Source organism: Bemisia tabaci, chromosome 3, assembly GCF_918797505.1.
Source record: "Bemisia tabaci chromosome 3, PGI_BMITA_v3".
Lineage (NCBI taxonomy): Eukaryota > Metazoa > Arthropoda > Insecta > Hemiptera > Aleyrodidae > Bemisia > Bemisia tabaci.
The window spans coordinates 21,820,597-21,844,917 of record NC_092795.1 but is presented as its reverse complement, the minus strand read 5'-3'; the positions used below and the strand labels follow the sequence as shown (position 1 = coordinate 21,844,917).

At 40.0% G+C, this 24,321-nt stretch overlaps 1 protein-coding gene across 1 annotated transcript in view; it reads left to right on the top strand.

The window, feature by feature from the left end:
- LOC109029937 (uncharacterized) overlaps positions 1–24,321 on the top strand; it is a 35,702-nt gene that overhangs the window by 8,430 nt on the left and 2,951 nt on the right. Inside the window, exons 2-4 of the mRNA XM_019040656.2 lie at positions 13,481–13,602; positions 14,242–14,349; positions 23,463–23,871. Coding sequence (XP_018896201.1) covers positions 13,481–13,602; positions 14,242–14,349; positions 23,463–23,871 — 639 coding nt within the window. The remainder of the gene's footprint in view (positions 1–13,480; positions 13,603–14,241; positions 14,350–23,462; positions 23,872–24,321) is intronic.

Genomic DNA, 24,321 nt, shown 5'->3' with positions numbered 1-24,321 from the left:
AATTGCATGCCCTTTTAAACGTATGTAATCAAAGTTGAACTTTAATTCTGAATCTTTCCACAGCACGTTATTGCTCATATCAGTTTACAGCTTGGCATCTCAAAGAAATTGAAAGAGTGAGAGTTAGAGGGATTCTAATGTTTATGCAATGTTGCAAAGTTTTATTTGAAAATTTTCTCATTTACTCAAGACTGGTTGCAAACTTTCTTTCGAAATTTGTCGCAGTCTTCATGACGCTAATTAGTTTGCGATTTTTGGAGGGTGCAAACTCTAAAATTTTTACGCTGAAACATTCACCAAGTGGCACGGATACCGTGTTTCATCATCGCTGTATCATGTGAAATATTAATAAGAGTACCAGCTGACACTTTGGCGCAGCTTACCTTCGACCGCACCTCCCCTCTTTCCTTACGACCCCCTACAGCCCCCCTCCCTTCTCCGATGCGGCTACTGTTGATGTTTGATCGAAGTTAAGGTAAACAGTCTGCGGGGAGGTTTGAGAGGAGCCGCAACTACCCCCTCCCCATCGTCGGGACTTGTGTGGACATCGGGTGGTTGAGGAAGGAGCTTAGCGTGTGATGCTCCCAATTGAGGGGCCTTGATCACGTGGATGGATAAACAATGTTAAACTCAATCATTTTTCAACTATTCTTGCACTGAATAGCAGAAAAATGTTCATTCGCCTGATTCAGTTCGCTAGACTGACAGGATGATATCAGCCCAAACATTTTATGCTCTTTTATGTGGTAAAGAAGAAAAACGCTTTAAGCAGGAATGGATTTTCATGAGAGAGTTTTCTTAATTTTACAAATTTATACTATAAGAGGAAGAATAAATAAAAAGGAGAAGAAGGTACGGATGTGTTTCGGAGATTTTTACAAACCAACTAAACGTATCAAAATTCAAACATACAATGATTTGAGAGGTTATTGGTTGAACTTTGAGTCTCGTTTTACTATCATAGAAAATTTCATGGACATACTTTCAACAAATTTCTCTTCGAGAATTAAGTAAGCGCAGACATATTAGAATCTAGCCAAAATTTTCGCAGTTTTCTCGTCAATGAAAGACCGTCCACTGAAATGAAATCTTAATACAGGAAAACTCAACATTTTTCATCGTCAAATTCTACTACCCTCCATTGTCAAAAAAAAAAAAAAAAAAAAAAAAAAAAAAAAAAAAAAAAAAAATTGGAGTTTTAAGACTCTCAAAAACTTTTTTCCTCGAAATTTCACCCTAAATACACATTAAATGTTACAAAAAAATGAAAGTAAAGTAATCATGAGTCAGTTAGAATGTTTTTAATGTGTTACAAAATTATATAACAAGAGAAATAATTGTATAATTTTCCACCCTGCAAAAGATCCTTCAAACTAATATCGACGGTAAAACTCCCAATCCACGTACCTCGGTTTGCAACGTTGCAGACTTCCTGCCATATTACTAAAAGAACACACTAAAAGTCAACTCCTTTAAACTTCTGTGATTTTCTTTCTCTGGGAGAAGAACATTTCTTGAAAACTACAAAGAAATAAAGAATGAAGAATAAGGAGACTTTAAAACATCGTAGAGATAGGTAGTTTGGGAGTTTTATCGTCGATTTGCGAAACCCAAGGGGACTTCATTGAATTGCAAAGTTTTGCTCGACGACTTATTCACTCAAGAACGGTAAATTGCATTCGCAATGTGTCCTTTAAATTCCGGTCTGAATTTTCCTCGTGATTTGCAAAAAATTCCTGAAATCTTCAATACAAGTAAGCGTGTACCCGTTGAAAGTTAAAGAAATAAAATTTCAAGTACAGCCGTCGCAACGTTGTGAGGAAATTAAGCCACCTTTGCTCCGACCTCTTTGTTAATATAGAGTGTCGTAATTCAGTGGATTCATCTACCTACCGAATTAAATTTGATTATAACACCAAGAATCAGCATCAACGCATGGAATGTTGAATATTTCTGAATTACTTTTGAAAATTTCAATAAAGAGGGATCGATTTACGAAGAATTCTTTTTTATGACCGCCAAGGCTGAGCAAAAAAAAAAATCAAATTTCTTCAAAATTTTATCAAAATTACTCAAGGTGTAGATTTAAGTGTGATGTGGACTTAATCCGAACGCGTTTTTTGATGTCAAAAGAGTACACGTGATTATTTACCTTGACAGGTAGAACAGCTTAAAAAACAACATTGCCATTTAGACTCATTCAATGGACGATTTTTGATGTACAGACAGGTAATTCTTGGCGCAATCTGTCTAAGAACGAAGTGGCGTCTATCTGAACGGTGGAAAAAAAGATAAGAGCAAGGATAAACAAACTGAAACCGGCAGTCAGACAAGAGTGAAGCAACTGGAATAAAATACATCGATGGTGCTCTCTCCAACATCGATGGTGAAATTAAAGAGCCTATTCGGTGGTTTGCGACGTTGCAAACTTCCTGGAAAACCAATAATCGTTTTTTATGCCGTTACATACACGTTATTTTTGTTGGTTTATCTGGAAAAATTTCTTTTTAAATTTCACGCAAAAATTTGTTTGGTTATCTACCCATCAAAGAAATGAAATGAGAATAGAAATTTTAAAATACCATGGTGTCGATATACAAGGGTCATTTGGGTTTCATTTTCGGAGATGTGTGAAATGAGAATGAAACGACATATAAAAACAAAATTTCAATACGTGTTTGCGTCAAAATTTTTCGTATGGTAAAACTTAGGAAATATACTGGTTATTTGACTTGATCGTTGCATTTGTATAAAATTATCAATGATTGTAGGTCGTAATTTTTGTAAAAAGGTGAAAGATCAGAGGAGAGCAAACACAAAAAAATCTTGGAAAAAAAGAAATGAAAAAAGAGAAACATCTCAGAAACCGCATATTTTTAACTGAAGAAAAAAAAACACGTCGTAGTGGCAGGTACCGATCACTAATAATTTCCCTCCACTTTGATCATTCGCAAATTTGTCGAAAAAAATCATTAAGACGAGGCAACAATGGATAGTTTAAAAGAACTAATTACCGATCTGATAAACCTAAGTTTGTGCAATGTAATCATGTATTTCAAACAAATCAAAAAGGAAACATTAACTAAAAAATCGAAACCATTAAGCTACCTCTTAATTTTTGTAAGCGCGATTGAATAACTGTTGGTGAACCAAAAAGAATCTCAGATTAATCGTGCTGATTAATTATGAATATTATTCTCAAGTAATATACTACCAGTTCGAAAACTCACCAAATCTTAGGAAAGTTACAGCACAGTACAAACATTAAGTACATCAATAACTTCATAAGAAACTTCACGACTCAAAAACGTTTCCTTCATCTCGATGTATATGCAATTTCAGCGACAGGAAAGTTGCAATATTTGTATCATGCATTTTGCTTAACGTGAGCGCTGCACTACTTTGCAATTGAACACACGTATGACGTAGGAATCATCAGACACTTTCAACTCCCAGTTTTTAGGCTGGTAAAAAAAGGGGGGGGAAAGGAAAAAAAACTTTAATAAAGAATACTGGGTTGAAATCTATCGAATCCGCCAGTTACAACTAGCAAACTTAGAAGGAGGAAAAGGAAATAAGAAATAAATTGATAATTACAATCAAGCTCATTTGCTTTTAGACGGTGTGCAATTAAATATTTTGAAGGAAGGCGGCATTACCGCATTTGTATTCAAGGAAGTAGCAAAAATATGAAATATTCTGATTTAAGAGTTGGATGAAAGAGCGCAATCATAATTATAGGTATCGTCATTCAAAAGAGCAGTTGTATCTCCATTTATTTGTGTCTTAGAAAAGATTTACTCACAGCCCTGATATTAGAGTAATATTTTGACTTGCAGATTCTTTATAACATATTGGTCAACCTCCATTTCACATGATTAATCATAAACTACCCGAGGAACATATGTGACAATTATTGTTCAACCGACGCTCGATAAAGATGATCAATTTTTTCACATGATAAAGTCAAATAAAGACGCGACTTCACTTAAATAAACTAAAAATAGAGGATAATGTCTAAAAAATCTGCAAAATTTGGTAAATGATTTTCGTTTAAAGACAACTTTGAGTGAAGTAACAACCGCGCAAATTTAAAGAAAATGAATCGCTCTTCTGCGCACCAACATCTTCAGCATAAAAGCTAGCATTTCAAACAAAAGTTTCAATTTTCCTTTGTAAAAAATTTATTCGTAAGAGGACGTGAGAAATTTCTATAAAATATTGTATGTTCATGCACTTAAGAACTTTAAGCTGAAACTATGACCGTGAAACAACCCTTAGTTATTTCCAAAAGAATATCATTGCATCAGGAGAGACTGAAACATTGACAGCTAACTTAAGGAATTTTTTCTCCTAGAGGGGCTGTATTCATAGTGGTCCCTTAGACAGCACATTTCCTTAGGGCGTTTCTGCAGGTTTCATAGTGTGATTGAAAGAGGTTAAGGGAAGCCCTTTTACATCGAAAGACATCAAGGTTCTTTCACAGAGACAATTGCAATGGATATCGGGCAAAATAGTATAACTTCGAACGATATTGAACCGACTTGAAACAGCAATTAATAGATCCAAGATAAAAAATTAAAAATTCGATGACTTTGACAAACTTTATGTAAAGTACTTTTATGTACTTTAATATTTCAAAAATCCTCAATAGTATTAGTTTTTCGAATTTTAATGTAGTTACAAAATCATTTTAACCCCTCGGAAGAGGCAATCCTAAAGTTAAAATGTTGACTCTTAAAGAAGGTTCTTTAGATCGTCTTTTCTATGATGCTGAATATCGCAGAACTTCTTAAAACCTCCCTTAATCACAACGTAAGTACCATATGAGGCGGTCCGAGGTGTTTATGACTAGAGTGACTATCACTGCGACCCCAAGACGACAGTACAGGGCTGCGGTAATCGAACTGCAACGAGGGAAATGAACAGATAGGAACACAAAACACCGAAAAGGTCCAAGAACCACCACTCAGCGAAAACTTGTTCAAACAACCAACAAAAGCCCCGAACTACAATAAGAGCGCAAAGCAAAGAGCCCGGAGAAGCTGAGTAAATACTCGTATAAAGAGACTCATGAAACTCGAGCCACATGCGGGGTAGTGGCTGTTGATTCCCGCACCCCTGAAGGAGCCAATGAGAGCCACTCGTCGGCCGACCAATCGCCCCGTCCCGCGGCGCGCCCTCATTGGTCGCCGTCGAGGCCACGCCCACGCTGTTATTGGTCAGGAGTGGCAATTCCGAGTCAAGCACCCCCAGCCCCAAGAGCCCGTTAAGTGTTCTTTTGCTCGCACCGATAAGTGGTCCTCTTCCCTAGACCTCTCGAGTGGTGGTTTTTTCTCGCGGACTGGTTTCGCTGATCTCTCGAGTGTCCACGCATACGAACCAGTTTTCGGCGCTAAGTTCCATCCGTACTCTGCTTTATCTCCGAAGGAAAGTTCAATTCAAGTGCGATCTCAACCGGTTTTTTGCTATCGCAAAACCCCTGCGTCTTCAAGTGTTCCGTTCCGACCGGTTTTAGTGCCTAGCCCGATAGGTCCTCAACTTTACTGTCACTGGAAGTTTCTTTCGATCCGGTTTTTATTATCGATTCTAAGTGTTCGTCAGATTATAAGACTAACGTAATTTGTTTAAGTTCTCGTAAGTGCGTTGTCTGAACCGGTCTCAAAGTCAACATCGACAGATAACTTCATTTATCCTGTTTATTTCTGTTTATTTCGAGTGTGCAAATTTAATTTTATCGACAACCGGTTTTGATTTTCGTCTTCGACACCCTAGAACAAACTGTTAAATAGCTTTTTCTTGCTGATTACTTAGTTTTTGAAGTGCTGCGTATTTTCCACTTCTTTATCGGACCAACCGCAAAACGACCGGTATAAACTGCGTTAAAATCGGTTCAATCTTCTGTGCTTTAGAAAAAGACTGCGTTGTACGAGTGCTTCCTTTTTTCTTCAAAGTTCGATAATTTAAAGTGTACTACTGACTAAAGCATTTTGGTCTGAACAATCAGTGTTCCGCGTCGATTACCTCAACTACTTTTACATCATTTCGTTCTTTCTGGTATGATGGTACTTTGAGTGTGAGCAGTGTCTCTTTTAAATGTCGGAGAGTGTTAAGAACCGCATTAACAGCGGTCCGTTTCGTGGGTCGATGCCCCCCTCACTTTTAGCCTTTTGCCCAACCCTCATGCCTCCCTGGTACCCTGCGCTTCTGCCCGCGGCCTGGTGCACGCCAGCCGCCATACGCTCCGCTTTCCCAGGGTAAGTGAAAATGAACAAAAAAGAAGACGGATTAGAAGTAATTAAAACTGCAAAAACACGAGGGGGCTTTTAAATAAATCGCCCTATTATTTAATCGATGAAACTGTCAACGCGATGAGGAAAAAAGTTTTGACCTGTGTTGGAGCGGGCATATTTCTGGCCTTCTAACAAATTATTAATTTTTTAAAAAATTTAAGTTCCTAAAATTCCGAGGAATTATTTGATTTCATCTCACCTAAAACTGTCTCATAATGAAGAGTCCGTAAACAGAAGCGTATATGTGAGGTGAAGTGGGCGTGCATCTTTTAAACGCAAGGTCTTTTTTTTTAAAAAAAAAATAAAATAGAATGAACATTTATGTATCTTGTTGGCAAGCTGGAAATACGAATGTGTTTACGAGGTGCTGATTTGACTTCTAGTAATCACTATTTATGAAATTTTGGGACGCTAAAATTTTAGGGATGAGGTGGATACTGCTAATAATTAATGATAAGTTTTTTTTGGCGATCTGGGAGCAAAATTTTATAATCCGCGTTTGAAACCTGCTTTGATAATAATTATTTCATTTTCTTTACCAGATATTTTTGAGGATTGAAAAGGGATGTGAATCGTTCATAGTTGTTATAATCCCCCCTCTTAACCGAGATTAAGGGGTATATTCCCCATGCTTGTTCTTCGAAATTGATATAAATGCATACAAATGACAGTTTCTTAGAAAGTACAGAAATACATTACGTTTTTGCAGACTTAGGTACATGTATATTATTAATAAATTAATATTTTTTTACTATTTGTATCATCTTTTTTACTGGAATAACAACACTTTTAATGCCGAGGATAAATTCATTGACATAATTAGATTTTGAGAACCGGCAGCTTCTCCTAATTATGTAAACCAAGAAGTATGCTCAATTTCCAACATCATAGTATGTTGTATACATCTACAAATTGACGCATAATTTAAACCATTGATGGCCACCAGCCAACTATCTATTATACTAAATACGCCTCCCTTCTAAATATTTTCATTGATTCGTTCATTTGGATAAAAAGAAGAAAAATATCATTTCCATAAAAAGTTTTGATGATTTTAGTCTAGGAAGTAAGAGAATCAAGAAAACAGTCAGGGATTTCCCTTGAGGTGTCCCTACGGTCCTCGTAAAACTTGTATAAAATGCATTTGGTTTTGGGTGGAGAATGAAAATATTTTATATTCTTGCAACTAAGCGTGTAAAAATCGTTCATCGGAAAAAAAATCCAAGTACTTTTAATAAATCGTCGAATTAATTTTCATTTAAAAAATGATATACGATCATGAGAGATTACAGCGGAACGTTAACTGTGAAAGCTCTGCATATACCTAAAATTTGTCCAATTAGTCGGTTGTCTGAGGGAATTCTAAAGTCATCGTAGCGGAATAAATTGCCTTAAAATGAGCTTGGGGATGACAAAGCAGGTATTTTTGGGTCGGGGTGGTTGCAGAGATAGGAAACGTTGAGGGCTGGGGCTGTAGCTGTGGGTGAAAACTGTTTATTCGGGTGTCGCGTTAAGTTGCGGTCGGGGGTTTAACGAGCCAGATTAATGCGTTCAATTTACTCCCGCGCTTCCCCGTCTCGAAAGGCCAGCCGCCGATGACTTCATTTAAACGCGTCAAACGTTTATTTTTCACGGTATCATATCGTCATCTTCCGGCCAAAATATCACAAGCTCTATCATGAGATTTTTTCTAAACCGCCGTCATTTTATTTTTTTACAGAGAAATTGTTGGTTGAATCTGTTCGAAAATTTCATCGAATTTTATCGGCAGCACAAGGAAAATTCAGTGAAATTTTCGGACAGCTTCGTTGAACAATTTCTCTGTAAAAAAATAAAATGGCGGTGGAAATTTGTAAACGTCGTATGACGCTTGTGATACTCCGGCCAGAAAAAGACGATATCAGAACTTCAGATTAAATATTTTTACACTTTCCGTATTCACAATCAGTATAACGCTAAATGAAAATTTTTATTTTTATTTTTATTTTAATTATTTTATTTTTTCTTTGCTGAATTAATCGTATATAGATAAAAACGGAGAAAAATCAAAATTGAGGGAACTCTTGTGATAAATTCAATTGATTTCTCTTAAATGTCTGAACCTGTCTTCTATTCGAATTGGTCCAGGTATTGTCCGACCGCAAAATAGCTCAAGATAGGCGGAAAACGTGATATAAATATTTCAACTTCCCTGTCGCTGTCATTGCATAGCCATCGAGATGAAGGAAAACTCTTGGGGTTGAATAGGTTTTCACGGAGATATATTGATGCACCTAATGTCTCTCGTGTTAATCCTTCTAATGTTTTGGTGAATTTCCGATTTTTGTGTGTAAATCACTTGAGGATGATAATCATGACTAATCCGACGACTGATTTTTTTATTCCTTGAGTTTCAGTAGAGTTCAGTAGATTTACTGCGTTCAGTTTGTTTTTCTCTCTCATTTTTTTCCACCGAGAAATTTTTATGAAGTTTAATTATGATTTATTACTCTCAATAAATCACGAGACCAGGGTTGAATTTCAAAATCATTTTACATGCATGTTTTCTTTGCAAAATTTAAATCAGAGATTTGTTCATATTGTTCAAATTCATAAATCGACCCATGTCAAAACGAGATTGATGTTTTCTTTCAACATTCATTCAAAGAGAAGAAAAACTAAAATAAATAATACACCACTCTAAAAGAATATCAACAACTGCGTTGGCGATTGAAAATTAAGTTTGCCAATTTACCTGTAGGAGGGTTCACGGACATGTCATTCCTATTTTTAAACCGAATGTGCGTTATCAAGATCGTAAAACATCTCGATGTCCCCACAAAAACCTGCTCTAGTTAATTATTTCGATTAACAAATTCTTTTGAGAAGAATTTATTTGAGTTTTCGTCAAGGAAACTGCATAATGCATTAATTCAATTCAGCTGATTTCCTATGTTCCGAGTCATTCAACTATAATAGGGGGGGGGGGGGGAGTAGAACACTGAAACTGACTATTTTGGCGGCACGAATAATTTTTAAAGATCTAAAAATAGAAGGCCTGGGACAGCGGCAACCGTGCTCAATTACGCTTATCAGTCAAGCGCCGAACCCGTAATAGCGCGCCAATAAAATTCAGGTGTCAAAACCTCCTAACCTTCGGGAGGCGTCTTTGCGGGCCTACGTTCACCACCCGATAGGAATCCGTAATTGGCGGTAATTTAGGATTGCTCTCCCTGTAAAACTAACCTGAGATAACATATTGTCGCAGAATCGCTTTGTCTCCTCGGGAAAAACGATTAGTCGGACGAGAGATGTCATCAGCTCTGCACACATAGTTTACTACCAAGAATTAGAGAGATCGTCGCTTCTCTAACGTAGGGGCATATCTTAATTTCCATGTGAGCCGTAAGTTCCGTATAACTCTATCATACGGATCATCATCAAGGTACGCCCTTAAGTCAGAGGAGCGACAAAATAAGTTCATCCTCCTACACCGAGAAAAAAGATTGGTAGAATTTACCATTCTTTCACGCTATATCTTACACAGCGTGAATTCAAAGTCGATTCTGCCAGAGGAATGTTTACTTGTACCTGTAAGTAGTAACGCTTACCTTTCCTCAGGCAGAATTGACTCTGAATTGACGCTGTGTGAAATACAGCGTGACGGAATAGTAAATTCTACCAATCTTTTTTCTCGGTGTAACACGTTTACTCTGGCTTTTCGTGGAAAAATGCATCATACTGATCTTTCGCTAAAAATTGCATTGCAAGAGGGAAACTTTCGTTGCCATAACTGAACTTTTAATTGGAAAATTACTTCCAACAATATTATTTTCCGTAGTTTACGAAAAAATGTCTCTGAACCGAGAACCGTTGTGTAGTTCAGATTTTTTTCATTGGCAGTATCAGCTCTAAACTAACAAAAATTGGCAATATCCTTCAAAATGAAATAATTTTCATTTAAAAATAGGATAGAATTACCCTGCCAAATCAGGCAAGGTAGCCTATCGTTGGCAAAGAGAAAAGGTGCATCATTGAGTCAGGCACGTACCTGAAATCCGCAATTAAGAGAGGCGTCAATTTCAAAGGCCTCGCCGCAGCGACACCTTTTCAAACCTTTAGGCAAGGCTGTCATATCGACAACAAATATCCATCGCGGAACCGAGGAATGCTAATTGTTTCGGCCAATTCGGCCATGCCGCAGCAGGATGGCCAAGGCCCTCCAGAGAAAACCAGAACAAGGTGTTTTTCACGCTGACATCCTCAAAATTCCTCGACCTGGGACACCGCGCCGCGGCCAAGGTCCCAGGCGCAACAATAGTAGGAAAACGTGCTTCAAAAAATGAGCCCTCTCGAAGAAAATCGATTTTTTACCGGCCTTTGAGACCCGATCGCTCAGGTGAGCTAATCCTGGTGCCACGCCGAGAGGCACGAAGACGGTCTCGATATCGAAAGGTGTAAAGTGATCGGGCGGATTTTTGGGCCGAAAACGTGATTTTGCCTCATTTTTGGCCCTTTTGTCTTTAAAAGTGACTGCGTTCTCACACCTCACCTGGACGCCTAATTGATTGCATTTGATTGACAGCGTTGTTTTAAATATTGCCAGTGAGGTGTGGGAATGTGGGGTAAATATCTGTTATTTGCGTCACGAAGAACAATGGTACTTGAGAAGAGCATAAGCAAATTCACCTGGAAAGGCCTTGAATTGAGAATTTTCATTTCACCTGTCAGATTAGGTAGTGGATGGACACAATATGTCCCTTGTGTGAATGGGGTATAGGTGGGCACAAAGGAACATGAGAAAAACAGAGCATTCATAACTTTATTGAAATGTTTGTCAACGCTTTGAAAAATGCCTTTGTGACACCGCGACGAATTCCTTGTTCCTTCTTTTGGAAAATATATTTTCCAGCCTTTTTCAAAGACCGTTGACCAGCGTCGCGTTTCTACCGTGTCTCACCAAAATTGTAATATGAAAAGGAAAGTGGGTCGAGACCATACGGTTTTTCACGGGAAAATATTTTTCATACTGTGGGAAAAATCCTCAGGTTGATAGTACCTAAACCTTGCACCAAATACATTAAAACAGGAAAATAAATTAAACTTGTCTGATAGAGAACACATTATTGCGGGCGTTATTACGATATATTTGAGTTTTGAGAATCATTAGGGGTAACCCAAAATTATAATAATGAAATTGAAAGTGTTGTTAAGACTGTCTACATGGGAATGCAGATTTTCAAGGTAGGAGCGCCTTCAAGTCCCGGTGATACCCTCACCTTTGCCATGGCAGTTAGTTTAGTTGCCTATCGGAACAAAACCTAACTTAGGTCACTGATTCCATTTCAAGTGCTCACGAGTGAGCTGAGAGGTACCATGCATTTATGCAGAATAAAAGCGAATGTTTGAATGCTTAGCATAAATATACTTCTATCTTGGTTCTCATGCTTCTGAATTTTATATTTTTTCTTACGCAACACTGATCGATTGCAATTTGCCGGCGATTTATAATTGCCTGCAACTGATATGAAATAAATTACAATAACCGAGACATATGCTTCAATATCGCTCCGTATGCTTCCTGTCATCTCTGCCACCGCTGAACTAACGGAGAAGTACAACGTTAAACAGATCTAATACTTTTCCGCTTATGTATAGAACTAAATTATGATTCCGAGCGTAACTGAGCCATTTGACTAACCTAGAACCATTAACAATGTATCACACCGTTTCAAAAATTGCCCTTGTAAGGAGGGGGTGGCACTTTGAAATCACCCCACCAGAATGCGCTTAATCTAGATTGAAACCACTTCCTCTCTCTCAAAGCGCACCTCACCGACAAGTTATTGAGGCAGGTCCGAGAAAGAGCCCTAGAACGGGACCAGGAGAATGGGGCCCGAAACGTGATTTTTCAGCATTAAGCTCCAAGCGACCCAATTATTCCCGCTCGGATTTCGGGGGAAATTGGGCTCTCATCTTCATTTATTAATGTTGGGAATCTCTGGAGGACCCAACCTGCTCGAGAGAGAAAGCCATTGGCGGTCAGAGCAGGGAACAGGGACCTAATTTAAGAGCGATCCGACGTGATTTTGACTTTATCAGAGGGATTAGCGCCGGCATAATGACGAACGGGCACTTGTAACTGGAGGATCCCCTGATAACACCTGTAAAGCGACCTTCAAACTTCAAACCCGTGTTGCCGCCTGGGAATGTTTTAAAAGTAAATACTTTAGATAAAATTAAAGCAGAAATATATATGAATCCCAAGTAGCATCCGATGCTTCAAATGTAGCAAAAAATATTGCACGTTCATCGGAAGTTTCATAGATTTTTACCGTTTGGAAGATGCTGTAAATGATCGTGTTTGCGATTTTTGCTCGTAGTTGCATGTTGCATATCCTCTCAATTTAAGGCACGGAAATCAGATTATTTTTGCTGCAATTTAAGTAGGATTTCTACATTGGCTGCATGTTGCCTATTTCCTCTATTCTAGGCGCAGAAAAGAGAGGTAGTATTTCAAAATCCTTTTGGCCTCAAGTCGCGTAAGTCCGTGACCGACTTGAGGACATCGATCCGACTAAGAAAGTAAACTACCTTTAATCGCTAACTGGCGTCACGAACTTTAAAATTAATTCAGAAATGTTTCTCTCCTAAAAGAGTAAAAAAATAGCAGCATTAGAAAAACACGCATTCCCAGCGATATTTTATTTTCGTGTAGGAAATACGAAAGTCTTTAATTTGAAATATCAAGCTTGATTTGATGCGCATGCACGATGAACATTTTCCGGGTGAATTAATGAGAGCGTCGTATGAGCGTTTTAATTGAAATTTTCTTAGCGATCAGGATTCTCTCTGCCCGCAGGAATTCTGCAGGTGTAATAGATGCTCTGTTTGCACTGAAGAGAATTTTTGTGTAACAAACACTAAAAGGACTTCTACGTCGATCAAACAAAACATTTTTCTCCAGGCATCTGAATACATTTTATGTGGTATAATAGGTTAAAAGAGGACATTTTAGAACTTTATCGATGACAAAGTAGCGTGTCTTTCTAGCTTTATTATCGGTGCGACGTTTCTATCGAAATTCTTCCAAAACTTGTTTATCATTTCATATCACACATATATTATACCTCGTTTTTTGACAATCTGAATTATATGTTAATCTGTTCCAAATTTTGATTATATGTTTTTTTTTTCGTTTGTTGCAGATTGTTGGATAGTATGAAAGTAGGGACCGGAGGTCAAGCACGCTCCTCTGGATTCCATATTAGTGATATTTTAGATTTAAACGATGGCAAAGTGCATCATTCAGACCCCGCCATACCAAATGGTAAGTTTTTCCTATTTTTTTTTTTAACTTCAAAAAAAATAAAGTATTTATAAATATAATCAGTCGTACATCAAAATGTAAAAAATGACTTTTAGGCACGCAACTGGACATTAAGTGATTTAACTGCTTTTCAGTGTTTTGCAATATTTTACTTTCCCTCCAGAGAGCAGACTAGTATGTTGGTCTAAAATTTTTCCGAACGTTTTGCAGGAGGAGAGGGAAGCAAACCGTTGTGACTGCATCTCGAGGAAAAAAGCTGTCCGATCCTTTAAATTTTGACTCGTGCCCCTTGGGATAAATTATGAAATTTTTAGAATATCTGCAAACATAGGTTTTTCGTTACATCACTTTACAGCAAATTAATTGCAATTGATTGCAGTTCCTCCAAAAATTCCAAAGCTTTTCGAAAGCATTAGCTTTTTCAAGCATGGATATTTTAAATGATAAATTTTGGCGAATTTTGGCAATAAATCATTAGGCGTTTTTCCTTTGGAAAAACAGGAGTGAACTCAATACATTTTGAGTTACACACACTACACGAGTCCAAAAATGAATTCGCACCCGATCCAGTTATCGGATTGATATCGTTTTTCTTTTCCGAAAAAAAAACCCAATAATTTTTTATTTTATTTCTTACAGGGTCGGAATTGGCGGGGAGTTTGCTCTTCCCTGGGAGTCTTTCAACGACGACGGATGCGCAGACGGCGCTGCAACATCATTGGGCATCGACACTCACAGAACTTAGAGGTATGTACCTCCTCCACATCATTCATTTCAAATTTCGACGGTGTAAGTCGTCAATCACATAACTCGTTTGCGGTGTCTGAAAATCTCCGTCTCTAAGTTATTTTTTTAAAGGAGAACAAATTGACATCATCCCTTGAAGTTTTTGCAGAATTTCCTTCGCACAGAGAAGAAAAATCACGGCAGTTTTAAAGAATTGCCGTTGAGTAGTTTTCCGTTTAAAAAATAAAGTATGATAGGAAGTCTGCGACGTCGCAAACCGAGTTATGTGATTGCCGACTTACACCGTCGATTTATTTCTTTGTAACCGTCCACGGAAAAAGTGGCCTTTTACTGTCATGCCAAGTGCAAACGCCGTATGAGTCCTCAGACGTTGCCATATTTCCTTCAATTACAAACAAATTCACCGGGAAAATTGTTAACGATTTTCCTCAAATATTTAAGACAGTATTGTCAGCAATTTAATCTAAAATATCCGATAATTTTAAGGAAATATAAATGCAATTTTCCTCAAACATGCCTGTTTTATCTGGAGATATTTGGCACCTCTCGAATGTTCATACAGCGTTTTTCGTTAGCACGGCAGTGTAGTCCCCAAATACGCAGCTTTGAACCAATAACACCAGAGCGCAGAGAGATTAATCCAGTTTTATAAATATAAAGGACTAATTTTCTCGGCATACTCCAGATACTCATAGGTGTTTTCATAGCTTCGTTTCCATATTTTGGTGCAGCGAACTTGTGAAATTATCACTCCACCGCCAGCTTTTAAGCAGGCTGAAGTTTTTTAATCCCTTCCTCGGTACTTGAAATTTTCTCACCTCATTCCACCTCACCGTGATCTTTAAGCTCAGCATGATTCAAGCATCTCCAATTCTTAATCCACACAACAAAGATATATACACTTCGCTTTTGTAAGGCTCGTGTAAACCATCGTGAGACAAATCAAAAGACACCCCGCGAAGAAGAAGATGTACATTGGCAAGTTAACAAGGCGTTCGGATCAAAATATCCCGACTCCGCCCTCGTGAGAGCGGGGAAGGCGCAAAATGGGGGAAATATAGGTGTAATTCTCAAACGAACACGGGGCCTGGCACTAATCGCAACAAAAGACGATGGCAAAGTTCAGATTTTGGGGCCAGCGAGTGCTTTAGTGGCTTGTAAAATCAAACAAAGGAGAGTGGCTGTAAACGAAGCGACGTTGTCGAATCGCACGCAAAAAACAATATTCTCGTAGATTCTGCAATGGACTTTCAGGGTGTTAAAATTATCGTGAAAAATCGGACGTTTAGCGGATGCAAGGATTTTGCTAGGGTGTAATTTTAGGGGTTAGTGAATTGTTATTCCGAGCAGAGGGTTTTCAATCCCTTCTAAGTTCTTAACTTTTTTTGGTAATTTTTTATGGTTTTCTTGTGATTTATTTGAGGTAGCCTCCCTCATCGCTCTTTAGAAAATTGTTGCACTGGTATGCAATGTTTGAAAATGCTGGTTTCAGTATTTTTTGCTCCGATATTTTATTAATTTTCTTTTAAAAACTTCCGGAAAAGTCTGCAAATGCTCGGAGTAAATCTTGTGTTTGTCGTTTCGGCGAGATTCCTGGAAAAAATCCGGGAAAGCTCTTGATTTTTTTCTGTCAAAAAGGAAAGGGAGGGGGCGGAAATAGACCTGGATTTGAGTATCAAATCAAGATTCTATGCAATTTGCGTTAATTTATGCTCGTTTCATAACTGAAGGGACATAAGGGGTCTTATCCTGGTCACTGCGCAGTGCAAGCTTTGATGGACGCCCCGCGCCCCAATGCAGAGACCGTCGAAATATCACGGAGTTGGATCCGATGGATCCCTAGAATAAATGAAATTTGAAGGGCCTGAAAGCTTTCAGCAATGATAATTATCCAGGATATTTGGCAACGGCTGAGCAGAGGGGCGAAGGGCGCGAGTGGAAGGGGTGGGACGATTTGGCTCGCGCATGGGGTTGTGGCGGCGGGAATTGAATCTGGCCCTATCATCGCCTTACTGGCTCTTGTTCATCCATCAAATGATCAAACGATGGCCCAGCTCCCAGAACATCTGCTTTTGGGCTCCCATAAATTTCCTCGCACCCTGACCCGCTCCCAGCTCCCGCCAGTGCAAAGTAGCGACCATGCCTCGGTCCTTTTACGGACCTCCATTTCCACTCACGTTTACATCGCGATTGTCATCATGAAGAAAGTCATGTCTCCTGACTAAACATTTTTAGAGGGCAAAATTGCTTTAGAGAGGATATCGAGGATACGCACATTGCAAATTTTCCTTCAATTCTCGAGGTAGGCCAGAACACAGCATCCGCGCAGCGCTAGTTATTCATCCGAGGATGTTTTTTTTTTTGTATGCGATCTTACCTCGCAGTAAATTGGGTATTCTAAAATTTTTTATGTTAGCTGTTTTTTTCTACTTAAATAGTGAGTGAATAATACATGTACACACCTAAAACACAATTCACTCTTACATTCCCTCAGAACGCAGTGCTTCCTGAACGAATATTCAGAAAACTCCATTACACAACATGTGAGTCCGTGTTCTAAATACGGACTGAAAAATCATCAGCAGTAGTCGAACTCAAAAGTCCAATGGCGGATTTTGATTTACTATTAGTTACGTATAGTATATTTTTTTCACGTAGATGCCAGTTGATTTTAAAGAACGTGAAAGACTATGAATTTTTTAAGCACCTATTAATGAAATTTTGTATTAGTAAACGATCATTTGATTAAAACGCTTTTTAATTCACGTTAATTTGAATCCCAATGTCAATTACTTATGCACGTCAGGTTGAAGTAAGTTGTCTTTATTCAAACAAAAACTACTGAACTTCTATTCCAGACTTTCTATTTTTATCTGAAAAAATTTAAGAGTATAGCGACACCAACAAAATTATTTATACTCCATTTCTCCAGAATTACGGTTGTCTGCGACTATAGGAATTCTAAGTGGGGAAGGTATAGCTTTGGAGACAAGCATTTTCTTTGAACGAAAAAAGTAAAATCTAAGGTGAAAATTTACCGATAACTTTAATTTCAGTGGCATTTGATCAAACGACCTTATATTTTACACTCATTTGCGAAGTTCAATATCCGTGCATATTCCCGGCCAATTTTCCGATCTCCGAAGAGTGACGTACTGACGTATATTCATGTTGAGCGCTCATACATCGACTCTCTCGAAGATTGACGGAAAGGCTCGAGTCAGCATGATCGGGGGAAAAGAAGTACATCCATCAGAAACGTTGAAATTCGACGTGGATTCACTTGGAAAAATCGGGCGGGTTGAGGGGCTCCCTGAGTGACGTCACAGACATACGGGGATGTGGTATCGACATGGCGTGCCAGCTCAAGTGCTCGGAAAGGCCCGTACCTACAAAGAGACACGAATTGAAAACGGGAAACGTTAAATATAATATTTAAAAAGTCCTTATCGTCGAGGCTCTTTCCATGCTAGAGTGCCATTCCGTGCCCGCCCGTTCCTCGTCCACGAAAAAGGGTTCCGCTAAACGAAAAGCCTCCCCGACAGGGTTGCCGAGTAAATGCATATAGGGATTTTACTTGCGGGAACGTTGGAATTCTCTCGTTGTGTCGTGAAATATGAGTCGGAGAATTAAGGGTTAAAACCAAGGGGATTTAATTTTCTCAAATTTTAGGGAAGTTTTGAACAATTAGACGTATTTCCGCCAAACAGAACTATGTACATTAAGACATGAGCCCTGAGATCCATAAGGATATATGCGTAACAGGGCTCACGCCATAATGCACATAGTTCTGTTTGGCAGAAATACGTCCAATTTCGAATCGGTCATTCTAAAAAAAACCCAGTCGCTAGAGTTGGAAATATGAAAAAAAGAAAACAGTTAAATCTGTTTAAATCGACGACAGAAAAAACTTTATCCTCTAATAACTCAAAGTTAAACTTTTCTCACCACTGCATGCTGGGAAGAATAAGTTTAAAAAATTTTGGCGTGAATTCGACTGAGGCTCAAAAATCGTCGTAGTAAATGGCTTTTGACGTTTAGAGCTGAAAATTTTTTGTTTTGAAGTAGGCGTAAAGAGGAAGCAAAAAAGAGTCAATACAGAGGTAATAATTGAAAACTTTAAAAAAAATAGTCATAAAATTAGGCCGCAGATAAAAAAAAATGAGCAAACTTAGCATGAAGCTTGTTGTAAAACTGTAGGAGAAAATTCGTCGTCCAGGATTTCCACCATTTTCCCGTAAACCGCCTCTCCTGAAAGAGATACCCGTCGATGAAACTCCTAAACCACGTATGTACCATGTACCTCGGTTTCCGATGTTGAAGACTTCCTGCCGTACATTTTTTAATGGAAAACTACTGAACGGCATTGCTTCTTAAAAACTACCATGGTTTTCTGTACGAAGAAAATTCTGTGAAAAATTTAAGGAATGGTGTTGATATGTTCTCCTTGGAAGCAAGAAAAAAGGAGCGGAGATTTTGAAACACCTGAAAGGAGTTACGCGGTTCGGGAATCTCACCGTCGATTTGTTTCTTAATAAGACGCGGGGGCGATTCGACATCATCGCCAGCCGGTAATAATTTCATTGTATGCAATTGGTTTCGATCCGCTCCCATGCCCGGTTGTAATTTAGCCTTTATTAGCCTTCAGCCGGGTGGAATTATAGGTTTCCGTGCCCGATGCTCCGGCTGAAGGGGCTAGGCTTAAATTGTATACTTCAGCCCAACTTCAAGTCACTGAAACGGCTGGCTAATCAATTCATGTTCCGGCCAATTGCAAACGAAAATATGAGAACTCAGCGCCATGCCACCCTGCTTGGCTTGCCCACTTTTCGAGCCCCTTTTACTTTACAGCGCAAATCATAGGAGAAGTTGGAGAAAGGAAGTAAGCAGTTCGTTTGGGTTCCGTCGGAGAATAATTATTTCTAACTGAAACTTCCTGCGCCCACCTTTACTTAATGCTCAGTCTGACTTTATCTTCCATTTTCACTCTTTCTCTCATTAATTGCCTAGAAGAAGCGCCATTCCACCCTTCTTTATCCACGGCTGCTAATAGGTGCAAGGCAAAGGAGAGAAAGTTCTATTCTCTCCACGTCTAGGATTTAAGTGAACTCTTTTTGCTTATTTTTTCACATCAAGAAAGCCAACACTTCGTACATTTACACTTCGTAAATGCTGATAAAATACTGGGTTTTCTACATAAAAAAGATGAGAGAGAAATTAAACATTACTCATTCACAAAAAGCGTAAAAAAAAAGAAAAAAAAACCACATACGAATAGCGTCCGAGAGAAAAACACCTTATGCGACCGTTCATGGACAGAGGACCTTCGAGTCGATAAACATAAAAAATCGATATTTTTGTGTCTATGTGGTTATACCGTAAATAGGTGAACTTAACGGAGAAAAGTAAGGGAAAGTGAAGAGCTTTTCAGCCATGGCACAGCGCATGAAGTTTGGAGGCCCTGGGGTCATGAAAATCTCACAAGACCAATCCTTTCAAGCTCAGCCTGAAATGAGACATGGAAGATCCATCCCTCTCTCTACAGCCATCGGGCAGGGATATTAATAAAACTGTTATGGCCAAGGGTAGCGAAGAGGTTCCTCGGAGCCTCGCTGTGAGGGGTTTGGGTGGATACGTCAGACCGGACTGGATAATCCACTTAGCCTAGTTCAGGACCGCCAGGGCGTGCTATGTAGATCCACTTTTCCACCATCATTAATCCCTGCTCCACCCCTCCGCTCCGCGCTCTTTCGCCCCGACCATCAACAGTTAGCTGATGGCGCATTTCCGACCGCTGAAAGCTCAGACGGCTCAATTAAGCCCGCTGCCTCGGCGGTATGTCGAGCTTTCAAAAGTTCGCCCCAAGTGTCGTGTCGGGAGCTTTAAAGTTTTGAAGTTGGAAGGTTTGTGAGCGCGGTAGGCCTGGCCCCCTGCGGAAAAGCTCTTCGGTTTGTGGGAAATTGGAGTTTTCTGACGTTGATTTGGAAGTTTCCTCGAGGAAAGCCAGGTTTCAGCTCGAGCTCCTTGTGGTGTCCCACGGAGAAGAGAGGAAACGCGAAGAAATTGAAAGATAAATGGGATTTATGTTCGGGAAAGAAATATTTGCAGAAATGCTTGGTTGGAAGCGAGAGACAAAACTATTAATTAACATGCGCTCAGGAGCAAAACTGCTAAAGAGTGGAATGCTTTTCGTCCTTTCGTTGGTTATATAGTTGAGACATAAATATATTTCTTAGCCTATTTGTGATCTTTAAATTATAGCATAGCATAACAGATCAAGCGAGGCTCAATTTTTGGCAGTGATGCTTGGGAATTCTTTGAATCAGATTTATAAAATAAAATAAAAAGTACATTATTATTTTTTGTGCACTCATCGATTTCTCGCAAAGACCACGAGTTACATTTGCGTAAAAATTGCAGCTTTAAACATGTTACGATTTTTCTTTGAACACGACGATTTCTTTCAAAATGGGTTCAAAGTTGCACATAAGTAAAAATTGCTGTTTCTCGAAGGATGTCATAACAGACGCGAAGAACATCCCATTGCGTTTAAGTGATTAAATGCGATATTTGTTCATTTCCAAACGGTTGTAAGGAATAAAAAGTATAATAAAAATTGGTGCGAGCACATATCGTTCTCACTTAATTGGAAGTATACTTTTTAATTTTTTTTCAAATTAGCGTTGAAAAATGCTGACAAATCATACATACTGAGAAAAAAGATTCGGTTACTCGGACTGATGTGGTTCATATTGAACACTGAAGTTTTTCGGTTCGATTGACCAAAGTTTTTAGTCGCATTGGAACCGTATTTTGGTATAAGCTGAACCGAAGTTCGGCTTTTGTGGCCGAGAACCTTGGTTACACTACCTAAGAACTTTGTTCAACAAAGACCAAACTTGTTTCTCCTTGTCGAGATCCGTCTATTGACCGTGGAATTTTGCTCATCACTATTGTAAACGCATATTTACACGATTTATACAAGGCCAAAGATGGATCTTCCTTGAACCGGCCCTCTTTGCCTCGTCCGAGGTGTAAATCCATCACACCCGTCGCAGCTTTTCCTTAAGACGATCCTCCTTCCTCCTGGAGGCATCGCCACCTTCCAACAGCGGCCTCGTGCGGGTGTAACGCATGTTTACAAGCCGCCGAACAATGGCCCGGCAGCCGGGTGTCAAAGTTGAAACTCTTATTAAACGCTCCTGCATGCGGCTCAGACAACCCGGAAACACAATCCTCCATCAAGATTACACAATGACGACAATAAGACGCACGATTCCGCGGAATGTTTTCTTCTCGATTTCCGATGGCTGTTTGGAGAGGCTCCCTACATAATCTTAGCCTCGTTGAAAAAATATTCGATTGTCATTTAGGCACAATGGCCCTCAAAGAGACCGTCGAAAATGACAAATCACGCCCAGCAGACCCCTCTCTCTCTAAACTTGTATGATCGTGGCTTTAAGCACGAGAGAGAGAGGAGCCTGTGTATTTTGCTCCTCCCTTGCCAAGGGATTGGCGGCGGTTTCACGGCTAAGCCCCAGCTGTCCCCCGTTCTCTCTCCCTCTTCACGGACCAGGAATGTCGTTGTCTCTTTTTCACCCTCGTGATTTTCGATCGCAAATTGAAGGCCCCCTCGACCAGCAGGACGAGAACAGCTGTTTCTGTTTTCGGAATATATTCTCGCGCCGTTATGTATCTCGCATATACATTCATAATACTTGCAGCGCGAGTCCCTCCGCCCCGCCCCTCCGATGCACTCGTGTAAATCCATTCAATCTCGCTCCTTTAAACTGCGTGTAATTTCCCCCTCTCGCTCCCTCTCGAGATCATCTTCCGTAGCCCGGCCACCATTGTGGGGGCTATTGGTTTCAAGGGATGATCTTGCACATTGATGGATGTTTTTTTGTGTGTTCGTCGTTCGGGGGGATTTTTTACGTTTACCTCCTCCCTCCCTCCCCCCAATCTTGCCGCTATCAGGAGCTCTGGGGTGCAACAGACGATCCATTCGTCAGTGCTTTTCCGCCCCAGAGACTCACTGTTTAGGTGCTCTTTTTAACTTGATTTTTTGTATTTTTATTTAACGATGTTCTGGTGCCTACGTGACTTTTAAAATGTATTTCTGGATCCTGAGGGGCTTTCAACCACCTTGACTGATCCATCTTCTCGTCTTCAAACGATAACATGGTTTTTATAAGGCTCAAATGAACACTTATCTTACGATTTTGCAGGATTTAATGGTGGAAAGATTACTCACTACTGTGGCGGGTAAAATCGACAAGGAATTTGTCGATTGAATAAATTTACGGTGCTTCCACAGCGCTCTTTGGTGCTCTGCGACACTCAAACGCCACATGTCCTTATCTTCCCTAAGGTTATCGGGCAACTAACGATACAACTTCTCTTGGTCGACGCCTTGCCATAATCCCTTAATGGGACGTCCCTATCGCCTTCTTTCAGGGGCTATCCAATCCAAAACTTGTTCGGACAACCTCTCGACAATCATTTTTTGCACATGTTCATACCACACTAACTTCTTGGATATAACGTCGTAATCGATATTACTTTCATCCTTCATTGCCTAGCGTATTCTTTGGGTCCCGTCTCGAGACGACGCACAGTGGATTGAGTCAATTGGACAGAATGGACATGAAATTTTTTACTAAAACTGCAAATTTTGATGTTTATTTCGATACATTTTGAACTTGAAAGGGTGCTTCAAGAAGAAAATTTCACGAGGAAACCAATGGAACCACTTTTAGAACCTCAAATTTGTTTTACAAACGGAGTTACAAGCGTTTAAAGGTTCCAAATTATGTCCGAACTCTCCTATTGGCTCGATCCACTGTGCGCCGGCAGACTATGCCAATCGACTATGACAGACTACGACACACAGACTATGAGACACAGACTATACAGACTATGTAGAATGCTATTAGCACTAAGATCATTATAAACACAATTACGTACAACGTAATATCATGCAAGTCTAAGTCAGTTTTTATGTTTATGCGGTTTTCATGGTTTTCCGAGCCGAACCAACCCATGATGATCACTCACGCAAAAGTTTCGGCACTTAATCAGCTTATTAACGATTGAATTTTCTTGTGTTGCAGCGTTCGGGCCGCACCCGCAGCAGCAAGCCTCGCCGGACTCGACGTCACCAGGGGTGGCCGACCTGACGGACTCGGGGAGCACGCCGGGCCTCCTGAACGCGGACTCCTCGTCGGTGGGGATGAGCGGGCTCAAGGCCGAGACGGAGACGGAGCTCGAGGACGACGGCGAGGACGACGCCGACGACGAGGCCCTCAACCAGCAGTCCAACGGCTCCTCGGCCTCCGCCCAGGGCGCCGGCGCCGGCCACAAGAAGCGCAAGCGCCGCGTCCTCTTCTCCAAGGCCCAGACCTACGAGTTGGAGCGCCGCTTCCGCCAGCAGCGCTACCTGTCGGCACCCGAGCGGGAACACCTCGCGTCCATCATCCGGCTCACGCCCACGCAAGTCAAGATCTGGTTCCAGAACCACAGGTCAGTCACCAATATTTTTATATTATATGCACAGCATGGGCGTAGCTAGGGGGGTCCTGGCCCCCCCAGAAAAACGGGATCCTCCATTCCTCACTCCCCCGCTCTCCTCACCACGAGAGGTGATCCCATGCCCCCCCCTCCAGAGAAATTTCCTAGCTACGCCCCTGATGCACAGGGTTAAAAAGAAACAAATAGAAATTGAGAAAATATAGAACTTTAAACTAGAACCTCATTCCAGGCGAACAATCATGCAGGTTGCAACCTTTTTGAGTGGGGATTAATAAAAAAAGTCGGAGGATGGAGGGGGGATAGGAAGTCAAAGCCTTCGCGCGATATCATCCCAAAGTTAAATGTAAAATGCCTCGTGTCTAAACACTTATCTCCTTAATTTTTTTGTATATTCCGAATGAGAATCGTACGTTGGTTTCCCTCTCTTGAATTCAAAATAGT